At 54.8% G+C, this 27,414-nt stretch overlaps 7 protein-coding genes across 7 annotated transcripts; 4 read left to right on the top strand and 3 right to left on the bottom strand.

The window, feature by feature from the left end:
* Window positions 1-1,046: 1,046 nt before the first annotated feature.
* On the bottom strand, window positions 1,047-2,483 carry EsH8_V_000070 (uncharacterized protein; the record flags this gene model as incomplete). Its single annotated transcript, XM_083272586.1, has 1 exon — window positions 1,047-2,483. The coding sequence occupies one exon, from the start codon at window positions 2,481-2,483 to the stop codon at window positions 1,047-1,049; it is 1,437 nt and encodes a 478-aa protein (XP_083125301.1).
* A 504-nt stretch (window positions 2,484-2,987) lies between these two features.
* Window positions 2,988-4,512, bottom strand: EsH8_V_000069 (mannose-1-phosphate guanylyltransferase; the record flags this gene model as incomplete). Its single annotated transcript, XM_083272585.1, has 3 exons — window positions 2,988-3,014; window positions 3,067-4,305; window positions 4,447-4,512. The coding sequence occupies 3 exons, from the start codon at window positions 4,510-4,512 to the stop codon at window positions 2,988-2,990; spliced, it is 1,332 nt and encodes a 443-aa protein (XP_083125300.1).
* A 1,571-nt stretch (window positions 4,513-6,083) lies between these two features.
* On the top strand, window positions 6,084-9,084 carry EsH8_V_000068 (P-loop containing nucleoside triphosphate hydrolase protein; the record flags this gene model as incomplete). The annotated part of the gene is made up of 3 exons (XM_083272584.1): window positions 6,084-6,273; window positions 6,363-7,605; window positions 7,656-9,084. 3 exons carry the CDS (start codon window positions 6,084-6,086, stop codon window positions 9,082-9,084), a joined length of 2,862 nt encoding a protein of 953 aa, XP_083125299.1.
* Window positions 9,085-14,421: 5,337 nt separating this feature from the next.
* On the top strand, window positions 14,422-16,287 carry EsH8_V_000067 (general substrate transporter; the record flags this gene model as incomplete). The annotated part of the gene is made up of 4 exons (XM_083272583.1): window positions 14,422-14,824; window positions 14,888-15,000; window positions 15,115-15,935; window positions 16,017-16,287. The coding sequence occupies 4 exons, from the start codon at window positions 14,422-14,424 to the stop codon at window positions 16,285-16,287; spliced, it is 1,608 nt and encodes a 535-aa protein (XP_083125298.1).
* Window positions 16,288-18,177: 1,890 nt separating this feature from the next.
* EsH8_V_000066 (FtsJ-like methyltransferase-domain-containing protein) lies at window positions 18,178-23,658 on the bottom strand (the record flags this gene model as incomplete). Its single annotated transcript, XM_083272582.1, has 6 exons — window positions 18,178-20,274; window positions 20,327-22,822; window positions 22,874-22,962; window positions 23,016-23,396; window positions 23,459-23,525; window positions 23,581-23,658. 6 exons carry the CDS (start codon window positions 23,656-23,658, stop codon window positions 18,178-18,180), a joined length of 5,208 nt encoding a protein of 1,735 aa, XP_083125297.1.
* Window positions 23,659-24,259: 601 nt separating this feature from the next.
* On the top strand, window positions 24,260-24,875 carry EsH8_V_000065 (E2 ubiquitin-conjugating protein MMS2; the record flags this gene model as incomplete). The annotated part of the gene is made up of 4 exons (XM_083272581.1): window positions 24,260-24,332; window positions 24,398-24,477; window positions 24,538-24,743; window positions 24,815-24,875. The coding sequence occupies 4 exons, from the start codon at window positions 24,260-24,262 to the stop codon at window positions 24,873-24,875; spliced, it is 420 nt and encodes a 139-aa protein (XP_083125296.1).
* An 880-nt stretch (window positions 24,876-25,755) lies between these two features.
* EsH8_V_000064 (SPFH domain-containing protein) lies at window positions 25,756-26,981 on the top strand (the record flags this gene model as incomplete). The annotated part of the gene is made up of 2 exons (XM_083272580.1): window positions 25,756-26,162; window positions 26,222-26,981. 2 exons carry the CDS (start codon window positions 25,756-25,758, stop codon window positions 26,979-26,981), a joined length of 1,167 nt encoding a protein of 388 aa, XP_083125295.1.
* Window positions 26,982-27,414: the final 433 nt, after the last annotated feature.

Genomic DNA, 27,414 nt, shown 5'->3' with positions numbered 1-27,414 from the left:
AATACCGACGCGGCTTCCCTTATAGGCAACCGTACGTGACTGTCTGTCAACAATTTCCAGATCAGAGGTGGTCGAGGGGTACTGAAGACTTGACCAGGCCGGTTGATATTCCCACTGGATCAAGGCTCGTAGTCTCTCGTTCGATCCCACCTCAGGTCAATTTCTTTTTTTGGTTTTGGTTTCTTGAGAGATTTGCTATCCTGCTCTGGTGAGGTTTGGAAATCTTGGTGCTTCAACACCACTGCTTCTCGGCCAGGGGCCTACGGTAGTGAGATTGAGGTCCGAGATGCTTGTCTTTGTATTTCTTGGTGTATTGATTTTTATTACTTGCAATGTGTGGTGTTGAAAATATGTCCCGTGGCCTCCTTGTTCCTTCCTTCTAAAACTGAGCTACGTGACTTCACCCGTTTCCACAGTGATGGCCATTTTTTGGAGCCTGGTACAGCTGCCAGATTCTACCTTTCTACTGCTGCTGAGAGCTGATCTGATGCTATTCCGAGTTCCTTGTTCTGTGTGTTCGTCCAGACACTCCTCCAACTCGGGTAATTTTCTGCCTGCCAACAGGGCCCGTAAAATAGAAGTTGGTTTTGATGTTTTCGACGCAATTACAAATGTCGGAGTTCGCCATTAAGACCCCCATTTCCGCTTCTTTCCCAAGAGCAGCTGGCAAGACCACACAAACGAGCAAGCGCATGCTCATACTCCTTAAACCGTTGGCTTCTGCGGCAGTCACCCTGCCAATCTACACGTCACCTGCCGCAGCAACGGCGATGGGGGCAGGTAGAAAGTGGCGAGAGAGCCGGGTTTGATTTCGAATCCAGGAAAAAGGGGGAGGGGTTCGGTTCATGCGCGATTTAAGTCTATTCCTGTGCTTCTTTACAGATTCTCGTCATCAGTCTATGTAAAAGCTCCTTTTCCTATTCTCTGATGGCATTCGCAGAAACTCTACCCAAACCACAGCCTCTACCGAGTCTGAACGGCTCCCGTGACGCCAGTCCCGACTACCCGAATGCAAGAACTGAAGACGTTACCATGATTCCCCCGTGTCACATCTGAATCTCCTCGAAGCCCCACTGCGCCCAGACGTCGTCCGCGACAGCCAGGGGATCTCTGTCGCGGCCGTCCGCCACGAGGCCGTGTATCCATTCGCTGCAGAGCTGAACACTGTCGGTACCGTCGGCGACCGCGCCCAGCCTACCGCCGTACCAACCCCGGACCAGCCGTCCCCCAACCTCCTGCACCGCCCTCTCCGTTTCGTCCCGCACAGCCTGGCGGAAGGCGAAGATGAAGGCCATGCTGGCCTTGACGTTGGGGTCGCTCTTGACGTGATCGTAGCGGGCGATGGGGTCGAAGATGACGAGCTCGAAGCCGTCGGCGTATCTATGGAGAACGATGGCGAAGCCAAGGCGGGGACAGAGGGAGGACCAGAGGAGGGCCTGCCGGGTCGTGATATCGACGGCGCCACGCAGGGGACCGGCGATGGAGGGAATGGAGCCCCAGGTGCGGCCGAACCAAGGCGTGGCGAGGGCGATGTAGAGGTCCTTGCCGGAGCGAAGGGCTCCCGCGGCCTCCTTCGCGAAGACGTCGACGCTGAAGCAGACGCAAGACTCCCCGCCCGACACGTCAGACCAGAGCCACCGCTCCTGCGTGTTCATCATCTGGGCGACGGGGGCCGGGGCCAGCTTCCAGGTGCTCGTAGGCTGGTAGTTCATCAGGAGGAGGGAGCAGAGGAAGACCCGAGTCTCGGTGGGCAAGGTGTTCTTGGTCGGGAGGGGTGGCAGGCTGCCGGGCGTCTGGGGGGTCTTGCCGACGAGGCGGGCTCGCAGGTTCTTCGACGAGATGATGGCGGCGTCTTTGGGGGCGAAGTAGGCGGGAGGCCAGCTGGGTTCGCTGCCGCCGCCTGCATCGTCGCTGTCGTTGATGCTAGTATTCTCTAGCCCAGAGGTGAGCGCTCCCATATTGTCTGACCGAACTGCGAGAGAGATGGTCTGCAGGGCAGGGAGTTCCGCGACGACGTCTCTGACTCGGATCCAAGCATCGACGGTCACGGCGAGATCGGTGATTCGGGACTTGCCCTGCTGATACTTGCCCTGATGATACTGGCGACGGGCCTCGGTGTAGCTGTCGTCGAGGATCTTGACAATCTCCGCAGTGATTCCGCCCCTGGTGCGAAGCTCCAAGGCGACTGTGTCGTAGAAGACGGAGTGGCCGCGAACCGCGATGTAGAGTTTGGTTCGGTCGAGGAGGACGTGAAAGACGTCGGTCAGCGCGTGTTGAGCCTGATAGTTCAGCCCACCAGCGATCTCGGCAGAAAGTTGTTCGTCGCCGAAGATGGCGCTCAAGACACGCCGGATCGTCTCGCCGTCATCAGGGAAGATGGGCCCGGGTGGAAAGGCAAAGCCTTTCTGCATGAGGACTCTTTTCGGGAGGCTTTCCTTGGCCATGATGGTGGTGGTGGTGGTGGTGGGACGCAGCGTGCTCATTTTCTCGACCGTCACAGCTTCCGATATAAATGTGCGTAGATGAACGACAAAGCAAAATGATGGAACAATTTTGTCAAAGAAAGAATGTCCCCAATCTTGGTGCTTTGCGAATATTTATTGAGGCGACATGTTTTGGCTTGACGGCTTCAGGGTTTCAACAACAAAGGTGTTTTGAAATCGGGACATGAAAGATCAGTCAGGTATTTACGGGCTGCTCGTTCTCTAGGCTGCGTATTCCTCACCTCACCTGGTGAAAAAGGGGGCTCACAATGTCCTAGATCGACTTCACTGCCTACCGAGAGTGAGAGAATTATGCAACATAGTGAAAAAGACGGGGCACATTGAAACGCTCTGAATTGGCTGAATTCGACTTGTGCTTTTTGTGACCAAAGACGCATGCATCTATGAAGAGTGATGGAGCTCTATTCGACCCCGTTGCAAACCCTTTCTTCATTACGTCGTCCGCTATCCCAACAACATCTACCGTATCCACAGCCTGTCGGCTTACATGATAACCTCGTTTGCAACATCCTATACGACTGTCAGCTGGGGGAAATACTGTCGGCAGAACAGTGATTCTTACCCTCTTCAACTCCTTGAACGGCAGGCACACGCAGTTCTGCACCCGAACCTCGTCGCCGACACCACAGTCCTTACCCAGGATGGTGATGCTCTGGACCTTAACACCGTTCTTGATGATGCTCGTCGTGTGGCTGCCGACGGGGGTGGGAGTACCCTCAACACGAGCCCAAGCACCGACGCGACTGCCCCAGCCAATGATGGAGTACAGGACGCAGGAATCGTGCTTGATCTCGGAGTCCTCGAGGACGACGGACTCCTTGATGCGGGCACCCGGGCCGACGTGGACGCGGGGTCCAATGGAGACGTTGGGGCCCAGCTTGGCAGTGGGGTCGACCTGGGCAGTGGGGTGGATGAAAACGGGGGCAATGATGTTTGCGCTGGGCTCGGCGAGCTCCTTGGAGCCGCTCTGCCAGGCCTTCTGCAGGTAGAGGGCGTTGGCGGGGACGGCGGAGCCAGCCGTCTTGATCTGGCGCCAGAAATCCTTGGTCTCGTAGACGAAGAAGTGCTTCGTGTCGGCGAGGTCTCCGAGGATGTCCTGCTCGAGGCGGATGACCTGGTTCTTGCGCTCCTCGTCATCGTCGGCGATGATGAAGCTGTTCTCGAGGTTCTCGGAGCTCGGGTAGGACATGAGGCGCGAGGGGCGGTCGGTGCGGCGCTTGATGGCGGACTTGATGGAGGGGAAGATGGCATCGGTGGAGAAGAGGTAGACACCGCAGTTGATGAGGTTGCTGATTTGCGACTCGGGCTTCTCGACGTAGTGCAGGACGCGGCGGGTGTGGGCGTCGCTGACAATGCAACCGAAGTTGGTGGCTGCGTCGTTGGAGACACGGGTGCCCAGAATGACGGCCTCGGCGCTCTTGTCGTGGAAGAGCTGGAGCATCTCGTGAAGAGGGAAAGAGCAGCAGACGTCGGCGTTCAAGACGAACAAGCGCTCGGGGTGGCCCTTGAGGATGGCGTCACGGAAGTGGTAGAGACCACCAGCGGTGCCGAGAGCCTCGTACTCGCGCAGATACTTGATGGCGAGGTTGGGGAACTCGTTGGAGGCATCCTTGATGAAGTCGCGGAAGACAGACTCCTCGTAGTAGCCGATGATGAGGACCTCGGTGATCTCATTGCCGGGGACTCTGTCGATGGCGGTCACGCAGTGCCAGATGATGGGGTGGCCGGCGACTTCGAAGAGGGGCTTGGGGACGTCGAGGGAAAGAGGGCGGAATCGAGTGCCTCGGGAAGGACCACCGACCTGGAATTTTGGAGTTTCATGGTTAGCTTGCGACCGTTTTCAGAGCAGAGCGTTTGGAAGGGAGGGGAGCTGAGCGGGGAGTTGGAGATGCACGCGCCGCACGGTAGAGCGACACGAGGGAAGAAAAAAAGGTGTCCCTACCAGGATAACAGCTTTGGTGGCAGCCTCTCTGGGCGCCTTTCCACGGTAGGGGACCTGCAGCGACATGGTTGCGCTGGAAGAGAATTTGGGATTGTGGTGGTGAGGAGGGAGGATTGTGAACAGGGTCGCTATTTGCAACGTCACCGCTTCGAGGATTTAGACGCCCCTGAGAAGTTCACCTAACCTTGACGTCCTAAGAATAATTCACAGTGCAGGGCGGGCAGACACGGCAGGCAAATGCATGTTGGCAGGGGTTCAAGGAGAGGGGGGTTGCAAAGTGGCTCGTGCCATGTCCAGGTGTGGCGGCGTCGCCTCGTGTTGTTATCGAGGGACTATTGAAACAATGGACCAAAAGTGGCCTAGCAGAGGTACCTGTTAGCTACGTACACTACCTACTCCAGGACCCTGTGCGGGGTGGTGGCTCCTTTGGTGGGCAAGAACGTAGCTCAGATAGCTGGCACAGTGGCTCAGGTCAGGAACACATGCGATGAGCTCGACAGCTCATTCGTGTCCGTGTCCAGACGTCACTTTCTTTTATACCTGTGACTGTCCGATTTTTATTTATTTTGTTTTGTTTTACCAGCTGTCCCTGCTAGCTACCGAGCTCTCTCATTCATCGATTCCACCACAGCCAACCTGGGCCAGAAGTAATCATGCTCTCCCATTGATCAGTCATTGGCACCATGGAGCCAATGTCTCATCATCACCATCATCATTGGAGAGAGGCGACGTTGAAAGCTGCAAGTATCCTGCATGGAGCTTCTCCAATTGAATTCGGCCAAGGCAATTTACGCGTAGATACACGACCGTGTCAGGAACGTGTAAAGTAGCCAGAACACGCGACGGGTGGTGCCTGAAAGGCAAACAGTGACATGGTTGACCAGGTGAGGGCACACACATCGCCCGCCAAATTTGGCGGGCTCTTGTGCATCTAGGACAGCTCCAGCAAGTACCAGCTCGCGTCGTTGTCTTCCAGGGGGATCGTCACAGCCAAGCTCCACCACCAGCCATTCTTTTGCGCCCCTGAGGTCCTTGACATCCCTGTCGCAAAACCACAACGATGCACCTCGCAGACTCCAGTCGGCAATAGTCATTGATAGCAACTACTTGAGGGCACCAGACACATCATCGGATATACTCACCAACGAAGCCATGGAAACATCAGAATAATGTCCAGGACGTCTCAAACATGCTACAAAATCCACCCAGAATCTTCAAACTGCGGCCAGCACCTTTTTATGTCGAATAACAGGGTGGGCTGTACCTCTAACAAATGTCCTGCCTAACACTTACAACCACTCCGTGGTGAGCTCTTGGTGCGTGGGACCTCACGTTGCTCAGGTCACCTAAACGAGGAAAGAGCTCTTAAAGCTTTGGAGCTCCCCAGAGCTGCTTCCTCCACTTTCTGGAGCTTCAGCTTCAACTCCAGCTTCAGCTTCTATCCCTCTCACCTTCACCTCTCATCTCTCACTTTACCGACATTCATTTTTTTATTTTGCTGCCCAAAGGTCGTGTGTGTCGTCAAACGACTCTTTCCCAGCACTTGTTTATTCCTTCCTTCCGCCCTCCAGCTCTTGCCTTTAAATTTCTTCCTCACTATACAACCTCGTAGCATCTCCTGCCAAACTTTGCCCAACATGACGAAGGCAAGAGCGCAGAGAGGCAACAAGCCCATCAAAGCGGAACCCGGTGCCTTCCATCCCAGCGAGGCTTCTCCCACTCCGTCTGTCACAAACACATATAAGGGATCTCCAGAGCAGGCAAGACACACTGCCTCCCACACCGGCCCTGTTGATGTAAACCAATCCTTTATGAGATCCGACGCTCGTAAGTTCCTCTCTTCCTCTCATCTTCTCTTCCTTCCATCTTCTCATTACTCTCATTGCCAACTCAGCAACTAATAAATAAAATGGCAGCCACGCCTTCCATTTTGGTTCCCACAATCCCCGCTGCCCGCTCTACTCGAACAGCTCTCACCAATCCTACTTTTGACGAGAGCGAACCTGTCCTTTTGCAGGTAAGAAATCGCGAGATGGAGCCGCCCGCCTCCTCCATGCAGAACGACTCGTTCTTTGATGGCTCCTTCCGGGACATTGGCGCCAAGCTTAAGATCTTCAACGATACTCTCGGTGAGCTGCAGCAGATTGGCGTATCCCACGATGTTGCCCTGCCTCAGTTGGTCTTGGTCGGCGACCAATCTGCCGGCAAATCCAGCCTCATGTCGGGCCTTGCTGGGCTGAACCTCCCACGGAGTGAAGGCGTTTGCACGCGTTGTCCCATTCACATTCGTGTCTCCAAGAGTGTGGCACGAGACCGCGGCGGACCTGAATGGTCTTGTCGTGTGTCGCTTCAGCAGGACTATGCTTTCCAGCCTCCGCCGAATTACAGCATCACCAAAGCTGATGTCACCGCTGAAAACCCCTTCCCGCCCTGGGTGAAGCAGGCGCGCGTCGTCAAGGAGTTTATGACCATCTACGACCAGTCAGACATCGATACCGTGTTGAAATGGGCTCAGATTGCCATCCTGAACCATGACCACAATCATGAGCTCTACGTTCCTGGAACGGGTGCCGTCACGAAGCAGAGCTTATTGGACGAAGAAGCAGAGAAGACGTTGGCAAAATTCAGCCCCAACACTGTCGCCTTGGAGATAAAGGGACCCGATTTGCCCGACCTATCGTTTTATGATATGCCTGGTATCTTCAGGAACTCAGCTCGTGAGGAGGATGAGTATCTTGTGTCCGTCGTGGAGAACCTGGCTCGCGAATATATCTCGCACGCGGGTGCACTCATCATTTGGGCGGTGCCAATGAACGTCGATCCCGAGACTTCCTCTACCTTATCCATCATCCGGGACCTCCGCGCCCAGCACCGGACAATTGGTGTCATGACCAAAGCAGATCTCCTGCCCGAGGGAAACATCTCCCAGTGGCTGTCGATGCTGCGTGGTGAACGCCACAAGATTGGCCACGAATTCTTCATCACGTCTCGCCCCGCTGATCAGAAGCTTGACGAGCAACAACGCTGGGAAGAGGCCCTCTTCCATGACGATGCTAGTGAGCGTTGGCGGGAAGAATTCCATGCCTTCCGCGAGAGGTGCGGAGTCGAGAAATTAAAGACAGCTCTCTCTGAGAAGCTCGGAAAGGAGTTTGCCAAGAAGTAAGATACCGTATCTCACGTATTTCGCGGTTGAGACTGACAACAACTAGCTTGCCGTCCATTAAACGAAAAGTCCAAGCCCGACTAGGTGAAATTGAGGAGCAATTGAACACCCTCCCCGAACTGCCTAATAATGTCGAGCTTGAAGTCAGGAAGAGTTTGATGGCCTTTTCTACCATCGTCAAGGAAACACTTCGTGGCAGAGACTTCTCTGCCAACTACGGAGCTCTCTCCGACAACTTCCGAGACTGCATCTTGCAAATGAAACCCAAATTCACTCTGAAAGACAAATCCGACGTTCCCGTCTTGGAAATTTCCGATGACGACGACGATACGGCATCCAACGTTACTCCTGGAAACAGGAAGCGTGGCGCCAACGGCCAACACGGTAACACTAGCGTTAAGAGACCACGGCCCGTCGTTAATGGCGGCTCATTTTCGGCTGCCGGCATCAAGTCTGAAGACGGTGGTTCCACGCCATCAACGCCTTCCCGCCGGAGACCCCCCCTGGTCCTGCCCCTCGCGCCTGCATTCCAGCAGTATGCCAACTACGGTGCGAGCTTTCGAACTTTGGCTCAGATCCGTGACGACATCAGAGCGAAGACCAAGGCCGGTATGCCCAGCATTGTGCCCGACGAGGTTTACGAGGACCTGTGCAAGCAAGCCGTGAGGGCCTGGAACCAGCCTATGGGCACTTTTCTGCAAGAGACTATGGGCCGGCTGCAGAGAATTGTTGATTACGCTCTCGATCAAGCGTTTGGATCCTTGAAAAGGCGGTTGATCTTTAAGGACTCCAAGAATCTCATGAACAAGTTCTTGGCGGAGCGTCGCGCCGAAGCTTTGGCATTCCTCAAGGAAATCTACGACATGGAGACCTTCCAGCTGTTCACCGTCAACCGAAAGGCCTTTGAAGAATACGAACGGTCTGAAAGCCGCGTGCTCACACGCTATCGGCATGAGATGCGCTGGCAGGCCTTCTCCGGAGAGGTATCCGAATTTAAGTTCCATGACTGGGACAAAATGACTCCCGACCAGCGGAGCCAGGAAGAGAGAAAGCACAGCAACGAGCTCGCAAAAATGGGCCCAGACACCTTTGATAAGGAACTGAGGGTGGCTGCCTATGTTCGCGGCTACTACATGCTCTCTGCTCTTCGCTTCACCGACACAGTCTGTCTCTCGGTTACATCACGGATGATGCCCAAGATTGTTCAGGATCTCGACTTCTTCCTGGAAAAGAAACTCGGCTTAGTCGGTGGACATGACGAGACGATCTTTTCTCGACTGATGGAGGAGGACGATGATACTGCTTGTAAGAGAGAGCGACTCAAGGGCGAGCTCGAGAAGTTCAACAAGGCGCTCCAGTCCATCACGACCAACGAGTTGGAAGGTGTTTCTGGGTCGTCGTCGCAGGGGCAGGCATCTTTCGGATCGTACGCCGATTCTGTGGCTGACAGCATGGACCTGGATTCATCTATCTGAGGTGTCTGTCTGGGAAGTGTCGAGAAAAAAGCCGATTGTTTCCTGGGTTTCCTTTCATTTCTTTTACTGTTGTAGGGCTTGTTTACCGGAGGACACCGGCATTGGGACTGATACCAACATGTTTTGGGAAGGGATCAAGATCAAGACCTGTTGGGTAGGGATTTGGGAATGACTTCTGCGATGGCCAGCATTGTGGCAGTTAGCAACGGCACAGTCAGAGATACTGCTGGACAAACCTGTGGAGGTTGGAGAGGCTAATTGGCGTGATGGAGTTTCGGATCATCGAGGTCACTAGGGATTTGCTTTCGGTTGACAGGTGAGAAACACCATCACATGCGGTATGGGTACCGAAATGCATGTAATTAGCTTAGAGAATAGACACGAAGATGTGTTGACAAACAGAGAACGAGGTGATGAATGGAATGTAAATCGACTATGAGTCTTACACGGGAAGTTTGGACAGAACAGGAGAGAAGCTGCCACCAAAGATGCATGTTGGCGGAGTCAAATCCGGGCGATTGTCCACTTTGTCGCTGTGGAGACTGGCCAATGCTGACTGGTCCGTGGTGAACAGGAGGGCAGAGACTGGGGAAGGCGCGCCGTGATGCCTGCCGTGCCCCATCCTCTCCAGCTCCAGTTCGGGCCTTTCTGGAGATTCCTTGACGTCCGGTCAATTTTTTTCCCGCTTGAGTCTGTCTTCTTCATGTCTCTTTCATGTCAATTCGCATTGGTCTCGCGGCCTCGTCTCGTGGCTATTTTCAGCTCGCCCAATATTCATCTTGCATGCCTGTCTCGCGGTCACTACACCTACCAACCCCCAAAGCCTCATGCATGGCCTTCATCTTCCTCCATCTGCAGAGCGTAGCATTGCCCCTGTTTTGCCCCGACCTGACCATTCCCGTAGGCTGTGGCAGTACCACACCTCGACTTTACCCGGCTCCGCGGCGCTTCCATAGATCTGGGACCAACCAGCCCGAAGCGTTCGCCCGACTTTCCTGACAGTTTTCGCCATCGGCTAAAATGCTTAACAACGAGCTAGCTAGGCACCACTGGCAAACAGTGCAGCGGTTATTTGCGAAGCGAGGGTGCGGCGAGGCAAGGCAAGGCAGAAGAGGAGGCTGGAAGGACGTTAAGCTCCGACTGCCGGGAATGCCCACGCCAACCCGTGCAGTGTGCGGGCATACGAACTTGCGCTAGACTAGACTATGCCAGTTGAGAAGCATCTTCCCGGCATCCGTCCGTCCAGCTTCATTCGGCGGGCCTGAGTGGAGCTTCCCCGGATTTGGAAGCGGGCAAAACACACCCACCCGCCATCGTTTGGTGTGTCATGGGACATTGTCGAGCCTGGGCGGGCGCAAGCTGGACTCCAAACAGTGGTTCGATGGGGGCACGACGAGTCGACACCGATCCGCATATCCCCACAGAACTGCAGACTTGGTCACGACCCAATAGTGCTTGTGTCTATCAAGCAATCACTGCCAACCATGCCAATTTGTCAACGGCGCCATCACGTACGGGATCGGCATGCTAAGCGAGTCGCAATGCTGAAAACTTGATCGACAGCAATTTGTTCCCGGCTCGACGGACCCATGGGTTCAACGGGACGAGATGGGCACATAAACGAATAGAAATGGACGTGAATCGAGACGAACATCGCCCAGTCTTGTTCGAGACTGGCAAAGCCCTAAATCCCCCGGATCTCCACGGAACCTGGCATCGAACACAAGGATCCTACGTTTGATGGAGCCCGGCCAACGGCACAACGGGGCAACCGCTTATTCCATCCTTCCTCCAGCTCCTCTCGACTACGCACCCAGTATTGATCTTTTTAATCAAAAAAAAGACAAGGGTTCTTTTCTACTAGTGGCGCCGTAAGGTCGTTCCAGCCTAAAAATTCCATTTCCTCAAGCTTGGGTTCGGACGACCAACCCTTCCAGCGGTAGCCCGACTTGCATCCTTTGGGTCCAATCTCGGTAGGGAGACCAAGAACTCCAGGAAATGCAACGGAAACGGCCCATGGACGTCTCAGGAGCATTATAGGATTGAGCTAGACCCCGTTGGTGCTAGGCTCCTTGCCGAACATGACACTGAGACCGGCCCTGTCTCCCGAGGGGGGCGTTCATCCTTTGGTTAGTGGCGCAACACTCTGATACTCAAGTGCAGTCGCCTTGCCTGACGAATCACCTGTTTATGGCCGCTTTTACTTTGGTCAATTTGTACCTAAGGTGAGCAAGTGAGCAGGGTGAACATGGCGATGAAGCAGGCAACCACAACTGACTGGGTATTAAGCTACGGCTCGAGGGGGTTTCGATGTGACAGACTCCTATTCCCAAGAATCTGGCTCTGGGCCCGGGGCCTTGCTTACTGTTCGTGGTATTCATACGGGGGCCAGCAGTCCTAGGAAGAGTAGAACTTGGATAGCGACTTCATGGTGGCCTTCCTAGGTATAAGACTATTCGTCGAGATGTGATTATCTGCCAGCTAACATCAACTATTCCTTTCCTCACCGAACCCAAATTCTCCAGCCAGCACACGGCCCAGCCCGCCTGCGAATGCAAGAAGGTCAAAGAATATAAGAAGAAAAGCTGTTAACTCTCAATCACTATCTGATGATTAGGCTTACGCCCGTCGGTGCACCTCTGGTCAATACTCTACTGCGTGCGTCCTAACACCACTCCCCCCGGATCGCGCGACCTTAAGGCGCCGGGTGATTCGGTCGCACATGAACCATAGGGTGGCGGTCTTCTGGTCCCTGCAAGGATAGGCTGCATGGTCACGCGTGGGTAAACGGCACTGGCCTGGCGTTTGTCTTAGCCTCTCTCAACCACTTGAAGCATTTCAAATAACGACCAGCAAATCTCTACTGGATAGTCTCTGCAGGATCTGCGGAATGACATGCGAGCGCAGCGTCTCAAGACGAGAAAAGAAGGATGGCAGTGGGACTTGGCATGAGGCACCAAACTTCCTTGCGTGACATCTCCCGATCTCTATCATTGTCAGAGATTTTCTTTCAAATGGATTGACGGTGATCGCCCTGAGCGTACGAGCGGCTGCCTGTTATCGCCGTTGAAAGTCTTCGGGGTAGACCCGGTGACCCTCGTCGGCAGCTGGGATCCGAAGAGTGGATCATTGCGAACATTGACCTCTGGTGGGTTCTCCCAAGAGAAAAGCATCTTTGCCATATTCAAGCAAGCAGACCTCGTCGCAATGCGCGCGAAACTCGCCAGAGGCGCTTGTCAAATGTTACCGCGCTGCAGACCTTGGGTTACAGCACATCTTTCACCTGGCTTCCTTTCATGAGCGTTCCTCCAAAAAAATCTATCGCACCAACGGGTAGCTTAAGGTGCCGAATATTGTGTGGGATCACATTTCACGATGGTCTCATCACAAGCCAGCTAACCTGGTCCAACTGCATTTGTCTGGCGATGAGTCGATGGCAAAGTGCGGCCCGTTGTCGAAGACAACACCCAGTCAAGGGCCCCGACCCCAACTCGCTTCGCTTAAGACGGATTGCGCCTCACAGTCGCATGGTCCGCCGCAGGCGAGTCCAGTCACGAAGCTTAGCCCACCACCATCACAGCTCTCAACCGCTCAATAGCCTGTCTAGTCGAATCCGCCAACGAGCTGTGTGGGATGGTGAGCCGTGTGCACTTTCCCCAGGCTCCACGTTTCCCCTACATTCACACACCACTTTCTTCGACACATCCCATCTCTCCCAGCGATCAGCCCTTGCCCCTTCGAGCCTTTCCAAGGGTTTGGCCAATTGGGAACGAGTGGTTAAATTCTAAATGCACTCGTCTTTTGCCGGCCCTTTTTCCAGACGGCCCTTCTTGCGAAGCCACCTGTGCTAGTTTGCCCCGGATCAGCTTGACACCTGAACCGCATCTCGCCGGGGCTAGACAGGGCTGCTCAACCGTTGTTTGGTACGCTAGCTCCTCGGCCTCTTCAGGTATGATCTTTCTTGGGTCTGAATGGCCGAAGTCTTGTCCCGCACTGGGCAGAAGCTTACTCATGCTCGGTCTCTAGGCATCTCGAGGGATTCGTACGATGTGGTCTTCATTGCCACTCTACCCCAAGTCTACCTCGTAGGAAATCTTGTACACCGAGGTGCCAAGTAGGCGCTCTCATGCGTTGCCGTGGCCCAACAATCCCGGGCTCTCCATCATCTGTTTTCAACGACTTGACGACAACTGATTGATGCAGGTCAGTCCTCGCCTGCGCGCGCTGTCCATCGTTGTTGCGGTGGTATTACCAGTCTGTCGGGCAACAAGCAGGGGGGGGTATATCATGGCAGCTTCTTCTTCTCGTTCTGCCTCTATCACGAAAAGGGCATAGCTTGACTTGTCATTATTTACCATGAATAACTTTTGGCTGCGAGGGATGAACCGGCGGACCGGAGATGCCTGATGCGGGCACAACTTAATTGCACTTGTCCTCGTGGGGTGCGATTTCGCCTTAAGGGTCCGAAAGCCAACAAGTCACGGAATACAACTCCAAGGGGCCGCTTCTGGGAACCCTGGATGCGACAGCAACGGATGGCTCTGCATTTCTCGTTGGAGAACAGCTCATGGGGAAGTTCCAACATGCCAGCCCATGCTGCCTCAAAGTTGCATTGTCACGTAAACGGCACGGAGAGGAAATTTTCGACTGACCGTTTCGCGTGCCGGGATGCAGCAGGCCAACTTCCGTGGCACATGAATGGTGCATCGAATATTTGTCTCCCAATGCAATCGGTCCTAACCCACGAATCACAAGACACCAGACCGTAAAACCCATGTCAATGTTCGTTCCGGGCTGAGTGGTATGTCCGCGTACATAGTACCACACACCAGCCCAGCGAGGGCTTGTCTGGCCCATCTCTGAGCGATCTACCAATTTGCATGACCTTTCCTGGGAGGCTAGACAGTGACGGGGACAAAGGCCCGTTGGCCATGGACGACACCTAGATTCAGTCTGGACGCCATGTCGTCTGGGGGAAAATATCCCCACAACACATTGTCCATTTTTACCCGCATGGTGCCAATTCGTGCCGCACACCCCAGGTTCTGGCACACCACCCCGGCCCCTCATATGAGTCCTGCATGGGTGCGCATCTCCAAATGGGGTGAGCATACTAGCTCCGTACAGATCGCAAGCAACAGTAGCACTCTCGCACCGATGGCAAAAGGGCCAGGGGTGAGCTGTGAGAAAACACATATAAGCCCTTGACCCTGACCCTCTCCTTCACTATTCGATCCGCCTCAACCCGCCAGTCGGTCAATCCACTTCGATACCCTCTCTGTAACCCTTCAAGTTCTTCCCCGGTCTTTAGGGAGCAACAGCCCAAATACCGTCACAATGGTGAAGGTCACAGCCTCTCACACGGTTGCCGACAACTCCGAGATCGCGCGGGCTGAGGCCCCGCGTTTCGAGAAGGTCTACTGGACCAAGGAGCCCCATCTTCGCAAGCTCTACTTCTCGACCGTTTTTCTCATGGTCGCCTCGGCCACCACCGGTTACGATGGTATGCTTGTCAACACATCTCAGCAGATGTCGCGGTGGAAGGAGTACTTCGGCGATGGCGCCTCGGACGCCAACAAGCTCGGCATCCTCATCAACATGTTCAACATCGGTTCCATCATCTCCTTCTTTATTACTCCCTACGTTGCCGACACCTACGGACGTAAGGTTTCCATTGTCATCGGCTGTACCTTCATGGTCATCGGCGGTGTCATTACCGCCTTCTGCAATGGCTGGGGAAGTGAGTAGAACCCATTTACGCCCTGGTCTGCGAAAGCACACTCGAGTCTAACCTGCATTGTAGTGTACATCGGCGGCCGATTTATCCTCGGTTTCGGTAACTCCCTGGCTCAGATGGCGTCACCCCTTCTTCTCACCGAGATCTGCCACCCTCAACATCGTGGTCCGGTCACTGCTGTATGTTTCCCTCCTCACTCTCTCGCATCCCAATCAATGCCCCCAAAATACCCAACAACATGTCAACTATCAATGAGTCATGAGTTTGGAGCGACTACTGACTTGAGTTGGCAGATTTACAACTGCCTGTGGAACTTGGGTGCTCTCATCGTCGCCAGTATCGGTTGGGGAACATCGCACATTAACAACGACTGGTGCTGGCGATCCATCACCTTCATCCAGATCGTGCCCTCCGTCATTCAGCTCATCGGTATCTGGTGGGTTCCCGAGTCCCCGCGTTTCCTCGTCAACAAGGATCGCTCCGAGGAGGCTCTCGCTGTGCTGGCCAAGCACCATGCCGGCGGAGACTTCAACAACGCCACCGTTCAATTTGAGTTCCGCGAGATGAAGGAGACCATTCTGATGGAGAGGAACGCCGAGACGACGACCAGCTACATTGATTTCTTCAAGACCAAGGGAAACAGATGGCGCCTTGCCATCATCGTCTCCCTCGGTATCATCTCCCAGTACTCCGGTAACGCCCTGTTCTCCAACTACATGGATGCCATTTACATCGGCGCCGGCATCACCGAGCAGAACCAGAAGCTTGCCATCTCCACCGGCAAGTCGATCCTCGATCTCTCATGCTCCATCGGTGCTGCCTTGACCGTCGACTACTTCGGCCGTCGTCCCCTGTTCCTGACCGCCATCAGCGGTATGGTCGGCTCGTTTGTCTGCTGGACCATCACGGGCGCCATTTTCGAGAACTCCGGCTCCACGAACCAGGCCTCCGGCTATGCCCAGCTGGTCTTCATCTGGATCTTTGGCATCTTCTACGACATTGGCTTCTCTGGTCTACTGGTCGCCTACGCGCTCGAGGTCTTGCCCTTCCATCTCCGCGCCAAGGGTATGATGATCATGAACATCACTGTCCAGGCTATCCTGGCCATTGGAAAGTACGTTGAAACATATCACTCCTTCTCTCTCGATCACTTCTTCTTTTCTCTGTCTGCCGTAGCTAACATTACCGCTCCCAGCCAAACCAACAAGCTTGCGTGGGACAACTTCCCCAACCACTGGAACTTCATGTTGTTCTACACCCTCTGGGACTTCTGCGAGCTTATCTTCGTCTACTTCTTCTACATCGAGACCAACGGACCCACCCTCGAGGAGATCTCCAAGATCTTCGACGGCGACGCTGCTGTCGCGCACATCGACCTCCACCAGGTCGAGAAGGAGATCCACGCCAACGACCACGAGGAGGACATCAACACGCGCGCCGCGCACAGCGAGAAGACGGCCGTCTAAGGACCCCCGCGGCCCAAGCCTTCCTCTCTTCGCGACCAGCACGAAAAGAACCCAGAAAATTAACAAAACCACATTTTTTTTACGTCAATTTGTAATGCACTGCTTGGATTCTCTAGCTTGGCGACCCTAAATCATATGGAGCCTGGTGGCGGACGTAATGCGAGCCCGGCTCTGGCCGGGGCTCAGGCTTTGGTGTTTTTGATTATGATACCAGAGGCATTCGCGACGTGACGTCTCCTATGACGCCTCCTGTCAGGTAGCAGAGAAGATGTTCTACCGAACGATGCCTTACCAAATACTCTCGTTTCAAGTAGCCGTTTAGAATGCGTGGTGATCCCCCCGCCTCCAGACCTGGCGGTGGGATCCTATAGTAATTTGACTCTGCTACTTCCCCCCAATCTCCGTGGTTTCACCGTCTCTTCAGACCTGCAGTGCCAATGTTTTGCCAGGGAAAGCCAATTCGCCTAAAGCTTTTCCCCCTTCTTCTCCCTACCCAACTTGGGGTTCCTGGGCGGAATCTCACACCCCCCTTCCCATTCTTCTCATCCCCTCCCCCAAAGACAGCTGGACCCTATTCCCCGGATTTCCTAGTCGAGACATTGAGACGCGGGCGTGGCGCCGCGCTAGTGCCGGCACACACTCAGCCAGCAACAGCCCGTTTGTTACGAAGGAGGGAGGGGAGGACAGGGGGGCCGGGCACGAGGTCTCGTAAACGCAGCTGCGAATTGGTGGGCTTTTGGGGGGTGCGCAGCTCTGAGCCGTGTTGTCGCTCTATCGGCTACACCCCCTTCCTTATGCCTTTCCTGCAGGCTTCACTTGGCTTTTTGAGGGGAAAGTTGGCAAAAATGCAAGGGGTGGTGGGAGGTGGCGGGCCGAGAGGCCGGTGGGACGCTCCCCGCTCCCTCCTTCCCGCGCGCGCGCGCGAGTGTTCTCCAAAAAGGACAACACACGACACGGCCACCGCTGGCACTTGAGACGTACCGGGAGGAGTTGGGGTAGGGAAGGGGAGGGGGACGGGAGGGGGACGGGGGACTTGGTTGCAGCTGTATGCGAGGGGGAGGCAGGAAGGGGGTTGGATGGGCTGATGTTGTTTTATTGTTTGTTTGCTTCCTTCTTGTGCGAGCCCATTGGGTGTCTCGCGTTAAAAATGTTTCCTTGTTTGGAAACGACGTGTAAAAAAGTTGGTAGCGGAGGGGACGGGGAGGGACCAGTATCGGAACTCCACCCATGCGAGAGGACCTGCTATTATTCATGTGTGTGTGTGTGTGTGTGGGCGCGATTTGACGGTATAGCAACAACATGCACGCGCGTGTGATGTACACGCCCTTTTTATCATCTGGCGGTTTTTGGGGGCTGTTTTTCTTTTCTTTTGGGTTGGTTGGTCGGTTGCTGGCCCAAGGGCATAACGGGAGGGGTGATATTGTATGCATTGGTAAGGGGGGCTGCGTGAGCTACGCATTGCGCTGACTGACGGCCTGGTCTGGCGAAACCATTCTGTTCTTTTTTTGTCGCTTTCGCAGCTTACTGAGATTACCGCTTGGTGCATGATATCTTGCATACATCTTGCGTGGTATCGTGTGTGCGTGGTGCGGACCGCCGCGAAATTCGGAGCCTAGGAGATAACGGGTTCCGGACAAGTGATATATGTGTTAGTCAGACATGGGCATTTTCTCACCGGTAAAGAATCCCTGAAAGCCTTGGCATGTTGCTGCTGCTGCTGCTGTTGGTGTGAAATGAAGAAGGATAATTTATTGGGTTGTTCTGGGATGCAATAATGTACAACTTGCTGGCTGTCATGTCTATGTAATAATCATGTAGGTGGTTATACACGCAAAACGAGGAGAAATCAAACATGTTGGAAAGAAACCCCCTAAGAGGGACACCGCCTCGCTAGACTCCCAGCTCACCGCCGACGACCTCGAGGGCCTCGGCACACAAACTCAGCACCGCCTCGTCGCTCGAGCTGCCCGCCACCCGCACGGCACTCACGAGCAAGGGGTACAAACGGAGCAGATGCTTGCGCCCCTCGCTGTCGACGTTGGGGGTGTCCGGGATGGCATCCGACTCGGAGATCAAATCGACCAGTTGACGGAGGACGCGGAGGAGTTCCTTGCGCTGCGACAACGGCTGGGGCATCCGGCCCCGCAAGGGCTGGTCGGCAATGTAAGCCCGGATGGTGAGCGCGGCGCGTAGAATGAGGAACGGAGCGGCGGTGCGGGCGATGCGGATGTGGAGCGCCTGCGGGGCCTCCGAGAGGTGCGTTGCAGAGCGTGGGGGCGGGAACGCGGGCGTGGGTGGCTGGACGACGATGCGGAGGCTGGCAGCATCGTAGGTTGAGACGAGGGAGAAGAGCTCGTCGACGCAGACATAGCTCATGCGGTCGCGGTGGGCCGGGAGCGGGTCGACAGTGCGGCCGTTGCGTTTTTTGTACAGGGCTGCAAGGCCAGCTCCGTCGGTGCCGCTGCCGAAGATAAGGGAGGACTCCGTCGGAGACGGTGCGTGAAGGATGGAAGTGCGGAAGAGGCTTTCGGCGTAGGCCTTGCGCGTCTTGTCGGGGATGGCCTCGGCGCCGAGGGAGGGGATGATGAGTTCGCGGAGCTTGTGGAAGGATGCAATGTCAAAGGACTCGTCGTCAGAGAGGTCGGCGGAAGACGGGGCGGCGTTGCAGTCCGCACTGACGATGCCGTCGGCGATCTCGACAATCATTTGCCATATGCTCTGTAGTGTCGAGCGCGGTACTTCCAGTGACCGGATCTGGGGGAGGGTAGCTTCCAGGACCGCTAGGATCGAGTTGGTCGCGAGGCGCCAAGGTTGGGCCGACTTGGTGACGATGGGGAAGCCATATTTGAGGACCACCGGCTTGGAGAGGGCGGACAGAGCTGCCGAGAAGGCCTCGCTGGCGTAAATGTCTGCATCCGACGCGTTTCGAAGGACCAGGGTCTGCAGGATGGACATGCTGGCCTTGGACATGGCCACATAGCTCCTTCGTTGGGTCGAACCCTGGGGCTTGAGTGCTTCGTCACTGAAGGCGAGCCGGACAAATTCTGCCACCTGTGAAATCATGGCTGATGGTACGCCGGCGAGATCTGTTCGCACCATCTTTATAGCCTCGAGGACCTGGTTCTGCAGCGGCGTGACATACTCGACGTCGTTGACGTAAGATCCTACGGTGGCTTGCTGTAGGGCCTCTCGGAAGAGCGTCAAGAGTTGGCGGACTCGGTCCACTGTCAAGTCCTGTTGGACGAGTTGATATACATCGTGAAACGCGGCGACGTAGGCAATAAGGCAGTTTTGGTTATCTGTCTTTTTCCCGCCCTCCTCGTCTGAGGAGACTGGCGTTCCCCGAGACCACAGTTCCCAGGCAGCATTGACGGTGTTGGTGTCAAATATTGGCTTGCCAGGATCGTAGTCGAGTTTGATAACTTTACCGAGGGCCTTGTATGTAGCCGTGTTGATGTTCAGGACCTTAAAGTCGAGTAGGGTCGTGAAATGACTGAGGAGCTCCTGCCACAGGGCGTTGAAGGAGGAATGCGTGGAGAGCGGTTCTATGTACGTGGCCAATAGTACCGAGATTCCGTTCAACACGACTGTTGCAGTCTCGTGCCACTCTCCTTGATCGCGATGCACCGAGGATTCGCTCGTGGCAGCCGCAAGTTCGTCTTCAATCGATGAAAGAAGCTTGAATATAACGGACTTGACACAGGTGGACCAGGCTTCTGGGCTCAGCTTGTCGCCGTAGGCGTCGAAGATTCTCAACAGGGTCTGGATCGCGCTGTTGCGTAGCTCCAATCTTTCGTCCGCAGTTACAGTGGTGAGTCTGAGGAGCAGAAGCATCCAGAGAGCCGCATCGGATGCTTCGTGTTCTGAATCTGCGGCCAAGGCTGCCAGGTCGGAGATGCTCGAGCCTTGCATCAGATCGGCGGTAATGGGAAGCGACTCGGTCTTGCCGGAGAGGAAGTCTGACAGGACCCAAAAGAATGTGACAGTCTGGGAACGTTAGCATGGTCCCGATGATTTGGTGTTACAAGAAAACACTGACCGTTAGGGCGATGTTGAGGTCATCATCTTGTGAGCAGAATTTGTAAAGGGTATCAACAAGTATGAGGAAACAGGAATTGGGTAGGGACGCTAGAAAGTCGGAGCAGATGAGTTGAAGGGAATTGAACGAAGACCTAACGAGCTTCGCTGAACGTGTCATGAGAACAACAGTCTGGGAACCACGACGCTCCTCGGGGGAAAACTTTTTGTTGATGAAGATGGAACCTATGATTTCGAAGGCAATTTCCCATCCGCTGACGAGAGTCTCACCGCAATTTTCGATCAAGTTCTTCAAGCCCTCAAGAACCACCTTGTGAATTTCAACATCGGTGCTATGGCTGGCCACGGTGACCTCTCTATCCTCTTGTTGCAAAGGCAGAAGGGCGTCACGAAGTGCCTCGAGCAGCAGCAGCTGCACGCTACTGCATTGCTCACGTTCCATTGTGGCAGCCACGTTGGCGGATTCAAGGGCCAGTCTGACGAGAATTTCTGCAGCCCGGAGCCTTACCGAGGGGTTCATGGCAGCCCCGTTGAGGATTCGGATCAGCTCGGACGTCAGTGGCGTCCATCCAGAGATGTCCGGCGGGTACGTCAGCAGGCGGTCGATATTGATGGTGGCAATATCACCCAATTTGGCGAGAGCAAAATGGTCTTCTTGGTTCGGCCCCGCGGTTGCTGCGGTCGAAATGCTGAGATTTCGACGGTGATGGCCGGGCGGTTTCATGCCACCAGAGGCCGGTGAAGGCGGCTGACCTCCACTCTCTGCTCTTTGCTTGTCTTCGTCGGATCTCTCGAGGAGATTGCACACCGCCGTCACGACTTGTCCGAAAGCGTCGTTGGGAAAATCGATTGTGCTCTCGATGAGCCGCGATGCCGCTGTCTCCACAGCTCGGACTTCTGTGCTGAAGTTCGATAGAAGAGCATTTGCTTCACCATCAGCATGGTGATCCGGGCCCTTTGTTGCCAGCGGTGTTCGTCCAGGAGTCTTACTCGTGGAAAATAGAACAAAGTCGGCTTGCTGCAACGTTTCGAGAATGATACGCCAAGATGAGCCTAGAGTTGGACCGAGGGCGATGCCAAGGTTCAGAAGCGCTCTCAAACATAAAAGGTTACGTGTGTTCAATGTCATCTGGCTTCCCTCGATGCTTTGTTGTCTTCCCTTTTCCGCAACGGGCGACGATTGGTTCACCAGACTGTCGACGCTGAGCAACCCTCGCGCGTTGCTCAAAATACTGCTGTGCGTATCGGTGCTTGGTGTAGGTGTAGACGGCCGAGCGGCTCCAGCATTCAGGCAGGCCGTGAAGACATTCGGCGGTACCGCCGCCTTACCTAGTGTTGTCAAAAATGCGTCTCTGGGCGTGGCTAGCTGAAGCAACCCAGCAACGTGCGCAAACTTTTGAAATGCTCTCACAAGGCTGTGGTAGTATTCGGAATCCATGGCAGCGTATAAAAAGGTTGAACAAGTTGCAAGAATGGCTGGCCAGCACTCATCGATGATAGCTGCGCATATCTTAACTTCGTTATGAAGGGGGTGGTCTTCCAGAACGAGGGGGTTGAGTGGTACTGGGTTCTTCTTGAACGAAGCAGCTCGCTCCAGTGCAATTCGTGCACCGTCTGCGTCATCGTGGGGCGGCGCCGAAGAGTCGCGGTCTTGCTCTTGCTTCCCGCTCCTCTTGCGACTGCGAGTGTCCCCGGGGACCGTGAGCGGAAGTATGAACTTGGCGAGACCCTCGGAGAGCGACGAAATGCATGACAAGGTCAAGCTGTAGATATAAGACTCGGGAACGAGAGGCGCCTCGGTTTTGTCGAGCTGGTCGATACAAGGGACCCTCACGCTGCTCCACTGCGTGCTAATGCCTATGTTGGAGCCATCTGCGCTGGCGGAACCGCTGATGATGCCTGTAACACCGCTAGCCTCAAGCATTGCTTGGTCAGTGGACGATGCGATGCTGGCGTACGGGTTCGCCACCGGGATTGTTGATTGGTGCCCGAGTCCAATGACGGAGGGCTTCTCAGTGCTAAGCCGCACGAAAGTTGCGGTCAGGTGTTTAAGAATATCCTTCTCGCCCTCCTTTGCGTCGTAGTTGACGAATATGCGCCTGATGAGAGCGTGCTCCGAGAAGATACCCCTGAACACCTCCAAGCACAAAGCCCGTTTCCATATCGCCATGTCTTGGTCTAGCAAATGTGTCAGGATGTCAAGGGCATCCCCACTCTCAGATGGGAGTATGCTGAGGTGGCGTCGTAAGAGGGTGTAGAGAATGCGAACCAGACGAACAGTCGTGGCGAAGTTCGGCTTTCCTTTCAGCGCACTGATAATGAATGGCATTACCCGTATCTGCAGGATGTGTGCTTGCTCCTTGTGGGTGGAAAAAACAGCGGCATGGTTGGTCAGGACCGACTCTATCAGCTCAAGACCGAAAGTCTGTGGGAGCCCAGAAAACCTCAGATACTCAGGACGCTGGTTTTCTGTCATGAGACAAAGGTCGTTGAATATCTGTGATGTTGTCAGTGGAATAGACGGCTACCATGTTAAACAATAACATACTCTGTATGCGTCCAAAGCGGCGGCGCGCAACTCAACAGTACCGTCGCCTGTCGGCGCCTCGCCAGCTGGAGGCCCCGGTGATCCCGCTTCTACTCCGTTTGTCAGTAATGAAACTAACACTTGGGAACTCGTGGATACATACTGTCCTCAGTGACCACCTTGTCGAAGACTGATACAACGAGCTGCTGCAGGGTTGCAGCCGAGGTATTGTTGACGATTGCATTCTTGCTTGTTTGCAGTATGAAGCAGATGTTCAAGGCGGTGATCAGGAGGTCGCCCTTGAGGTCTGCGGCATAGTTTTGCAGCAATGATGGCAAAGCTTGGAGAATCTTGAGCTGGACATCGAGACCAGCCGAAGTTGCCTCTCTCAAGGCTTCAAGGACCTGGTTCAGCTTCCCCCTGGGAAGAGCACGGGCTACGATGAGCCTCTGGAGGCAGACAATGGCGATTCCCGTGAACTTTGCATTCTTGGTTCCGCATGCAATGATGAAGGGGTTGACAAAGTTGGGTCGCTGGGAAAGTTCTGTGCCAAAAAGTCAGACATGGCTGCGTGGCCATGAGCAGTGGTAGACGGGGCGACTGTACCGTTGGCAGCTTGAGCCTCATTGGCCCCTTTGAGCCCTTTGAGGTCCTCGAGGGACTTCTCGGCCGCCTGAGCAGAGTACAGTCAGTCATGACATCTTCACTTGGGTGGCGAGCCTGCATACCTGTCTCAGGTCATTGTGTTTCCTCTTGCTTTCTTGGATGAGATTCGTTAGCTCTGTAGCTAGGAGCTGGGTCGTCATTCTGTCACAAGGGGCCTCTCGGGCAGTCCATCATCGGGTTTGACGGGTCGAAATGAAGTCGCGAAATCAGAAAATCCCACTGGCGCCTGATGAATGCAATACGGTGATGCAGCGTTGAGGGAAAGTGACCGGGTTGTACAGATAAACCAAGGGAACTAAGCTAGGTCCCAGCTAGACAGCTTCGTCTTCCATCCCACAGCTCCCGATTGAGGTGAGCTGTCCACCTTGAATGATGACTAAGACGGTCCGCATCCAGATACCCACACCGCCCAGCCTGTCCCAGCTGGCAGAAATGGCTCACCGCCTGGCATTGCCCCGCGCTGGCCCATGCGTTTCGCTGGGCGGCCCACGTCGTCTTCTAGTGACTGTAGGCATAAGCCGCCCGCTATATTACAGAGGGAGGAGCCCTTCTGTATGTCCCCAAGGCAGTCGCTACCCGCCCACTTGCGGGTCCCGTCGACGTTTACCTAAGGCCCGGCCGCATTGCAATCGCTCATCCTCCCTCCCACTTCGTGAACCCCTCCACCTCGAACCTGGAACACTACATTTTGACGTTTGTCCCACAACCACTTCTACCCTCCCGACATCCACAGACTTGATCATGGGCGCAAAAGTGCCGCGAAACTTTAGACTCCTCGAGGAGCTCGAGAAGGGCGAGAAGGGTCTTGGAGCAGGTACTGGCGCCCTCGATACTAGGCCAAGCTGCCCCGCGCATTCTGACTGACTCTCCCTTCTGCAGAGGCTTGCTCCTACGGCCTGAACGATGCCGAGGACCTTTTGATGTCCGACTGGAATGGCACCATCTTGGGCCCTCCCCACGTCAGTACACGTCCCATCCCGCCTGCCAATGCTTTCCGTTACCTAACTGCCCCATGACAGAGCGTACACGAGAACCGAATCTACTCTCTCAAGATGCATTGCGGCCCCAACTACCCTGACGAGCCTCCCACGATACAGTTCGTCAGCCAGGTCAACCTGCCCTGCGTCAACTCTCGCAATGGTGTCGTTGATCCCAAGCAACTGCCATGCCTGACCAACTGGAAGAGAGATAACACCATGGAGACCGTCCTCATCGAGCTCAGAAGGTGCGTTTGGATACACTCGGCAGGCAGTACGCCATATGCGATAGGCTAGAGGCTAACATTAATTTCTTCAGATACATGGCGGCTCCGGCGAACAAGAAAATCCCCCAGCCTCCCGAAGGCTCGACATACTAGTGGCCCGGTTTCATGATTCCCCAGGATGGTACGGATGGAATGATCGGGCTGATTCTCGGTACACACATGGCGTGATGGGTAGTACGGCTCAATGATTACGACTTTCACTCTGCAGTATCTGGTATTTCCCAGCTTTGCACTCGTGTTCATGTGAGAGAGCAACAGAGTTTCCAGCTGTGACAGTTGTAAGGTTGAATCAGCCATAAAAGCGAAATTGGCTTCACAGGGGCTGGGGTCGTTGCGGACATTAAGCTGTGGTTGTCGCATCCCGCATCAGCCTATCTTCAGCAAACTGCCACTATCATCATACACACGCCTGAATATCGATTGACTTGCAGCCACACTTTGTTCCCATTGATGTCTGTTTATCCGGCCGGTCTTTGTCCTACCACATGTGCTACTTCTCGCCTTGACGCCTGTCAAGGTGAAGAAGGCACGGCCCTGCATGTCAACATGGTGAAGCACAGCCTCTTGAACTCCGTATGAACTTATTCACGAAACCAGACGCTGTCTTTCATCTTAGCATTTAAGGAGACTAGAGGTGAAATATAGATGAGCCATCGCATCAAAGCAGCCACAAGCATGGCATCTTATCACCCTAATTTGTAATGCCAGTGCCTTGATTGAAGATCCAATGCAATCAACGTCAGTTCTCATGGATCAGGGTGTTTGCACAACGGGACGGGAACATCAAAGCAGGTGGGCCTCGGCCTACTCCGTCGGCTAATTTTCGGCAGGCAGCTGCCGCCTCCGTCATCCCAAGTTTTTTGCCCCGGTAAATGGCCCACGGGTCCTTTCGCCTTAGCTGACGAGAGCTGCCCCGGAGCTTGCAACCTCCATTGATCCACGTACCTTGACTTATGCCAATGCAGCAGCAATCATGGCTTCGGCGGTAACCAAGGCGGCCCTTTCCCCGCCTCTGCGACGAGCACTCGTCCAGTCGCGCGGGTTCCAGACGAGCACGAAAAACCTACTTCCCTCAAGCTTTGGCGCTGCCTCCAGCATTCCCCCGTCCTACTTCCAGAAGCCTTCGCTCCCCGCCAACACGGTAGTCCGCTTCGTTCCTCAGCAGACAGCATGGCTTGTCGAGCGCATGGGCAAGTTCAACCGCATTCTTGAACCCGGTCTGGCTATTCTTGTTCCCTTCATCGACCGCATCGCCTACGTCAAGTCGCTCAAGGAAGCTGCCATCGAGATCCCAAGCCAGAGCGCCATCACGGCCGACAACGTGACCCTGGAGCTGGACGGTATCCTATACACGCGCGTCTTTGATGCCTACAAAGCAAGGTACGCCATCAGAGGGAAATATCCTGATACGCAGGACTAGTGCGCTAACTGCTATGCAGCTATGGAGTCGAGGATGCCGAATACGCCATCTCCCAATTGGCGCAAACCACGATGCGATCCGAAATCGGCCAGCTGAGCCTTGACCACGTACTCAAGGAGCGCGCTGCGCTCAACACCAACATTACGGCTGCGATCAACGAGGCTGCCCAGGCCTGGGGTGTCACCTGCTTGCGTTACGAGATCCGAGATATCCACGCTCCTGTTGGCGTTGTGGAGGCCATGCACAGGCAGGTCACCGCTGAGCGGTCGAAGCGAGCAGAGATTCTCGAATCCGAGGGTCAGCGTCAGTCGGCCATCAACATCGCCGAGGGCAGGAAACAGAGTGTCATTCTGGCGTCCGAGGCCATGCGCGCTGAGCAGATCAACAGAGCATCCGGTGAGGCCGAGGCCATTCTCATGAAGGCCAAGGCTACGGCATCTGGAATTGACGCCATTGCCAAGAGCATTGCTGAGGGCGAAGACGCGGCAAAGGGTGCTATCAGCTTGTCGGTGGCCGAGAAGTACGTCGACGCGTTTGCCAAGTTGGCCAAGGAGAGCACAGCTGTTGTCGTTCCCGGCAACGTTGGCGACATTGGAGGCATGATTGCCACAGGTCTGAGCGTCTACGGCAAGGTTGGTGAGGCTCAGGCCAGGACAATGGCGAAGCAGATTGTCAACAAGGACTCGGCAGACGAGTCTGGAAACGGTGCGCCCCAGACGCCCAAGCAGCTGAAGGACTCGGTGCTTGAGAGCTTCGACGAGGCGGCAGGACAGAAATGATTAACAGAGCACGGGGCCGGCGTTGATGGACACTCCACGGGAAAATAGCCGGATGTGACATTATGTATTAGTACTACCCACTCAATTCAGAGACGGGCAAGAAAATGCCCTTGCATAGCAGGTTGAGAATGACTTTATCATCGAATCGCAGTTATTCCCTCTTGTGATGGTGGCTACCTTCCACAGGGTAGACCAAGGGAGCTTAAGGAAAGTCGCCAGGGAAGTAGTGGTATTAAAGAAGGAGCTGTGTCCGGGAACGGATGCTCTTTTCATTTGTAAGGTTTTTGGCTTCGAGTCTTATGACTACATCCCCTGCTCCCCCATAATCTCCTCTCTTCATTCATCTTCTTTCCACCCACCAGCATTGTCCGCTCCCGCCGCCCCTTCAAGCATTATGCTGCTGTCAAAGCATATCGTGTAATAACATTATACA

Source organism: Colletotrichum jinshuiense, chromosome 5 (assembly GCF_051148585.1).
Source record: "Colletotrichum jinshuiense chromosome 5, complete sequence".
Taxonomy (NCBI): Eukaryota; Fungi; Ascomycota; class Sordariomycetes; order Glomerellales; family Glomerellaceae; genus Colletotrichum; species Colletotrichum jinshuiense.
The sequence above is the reverse complement of the archived record's forward strand: the minus strand, read 5'-3'. Positions and strand labels throughout refer to the sequence as shown.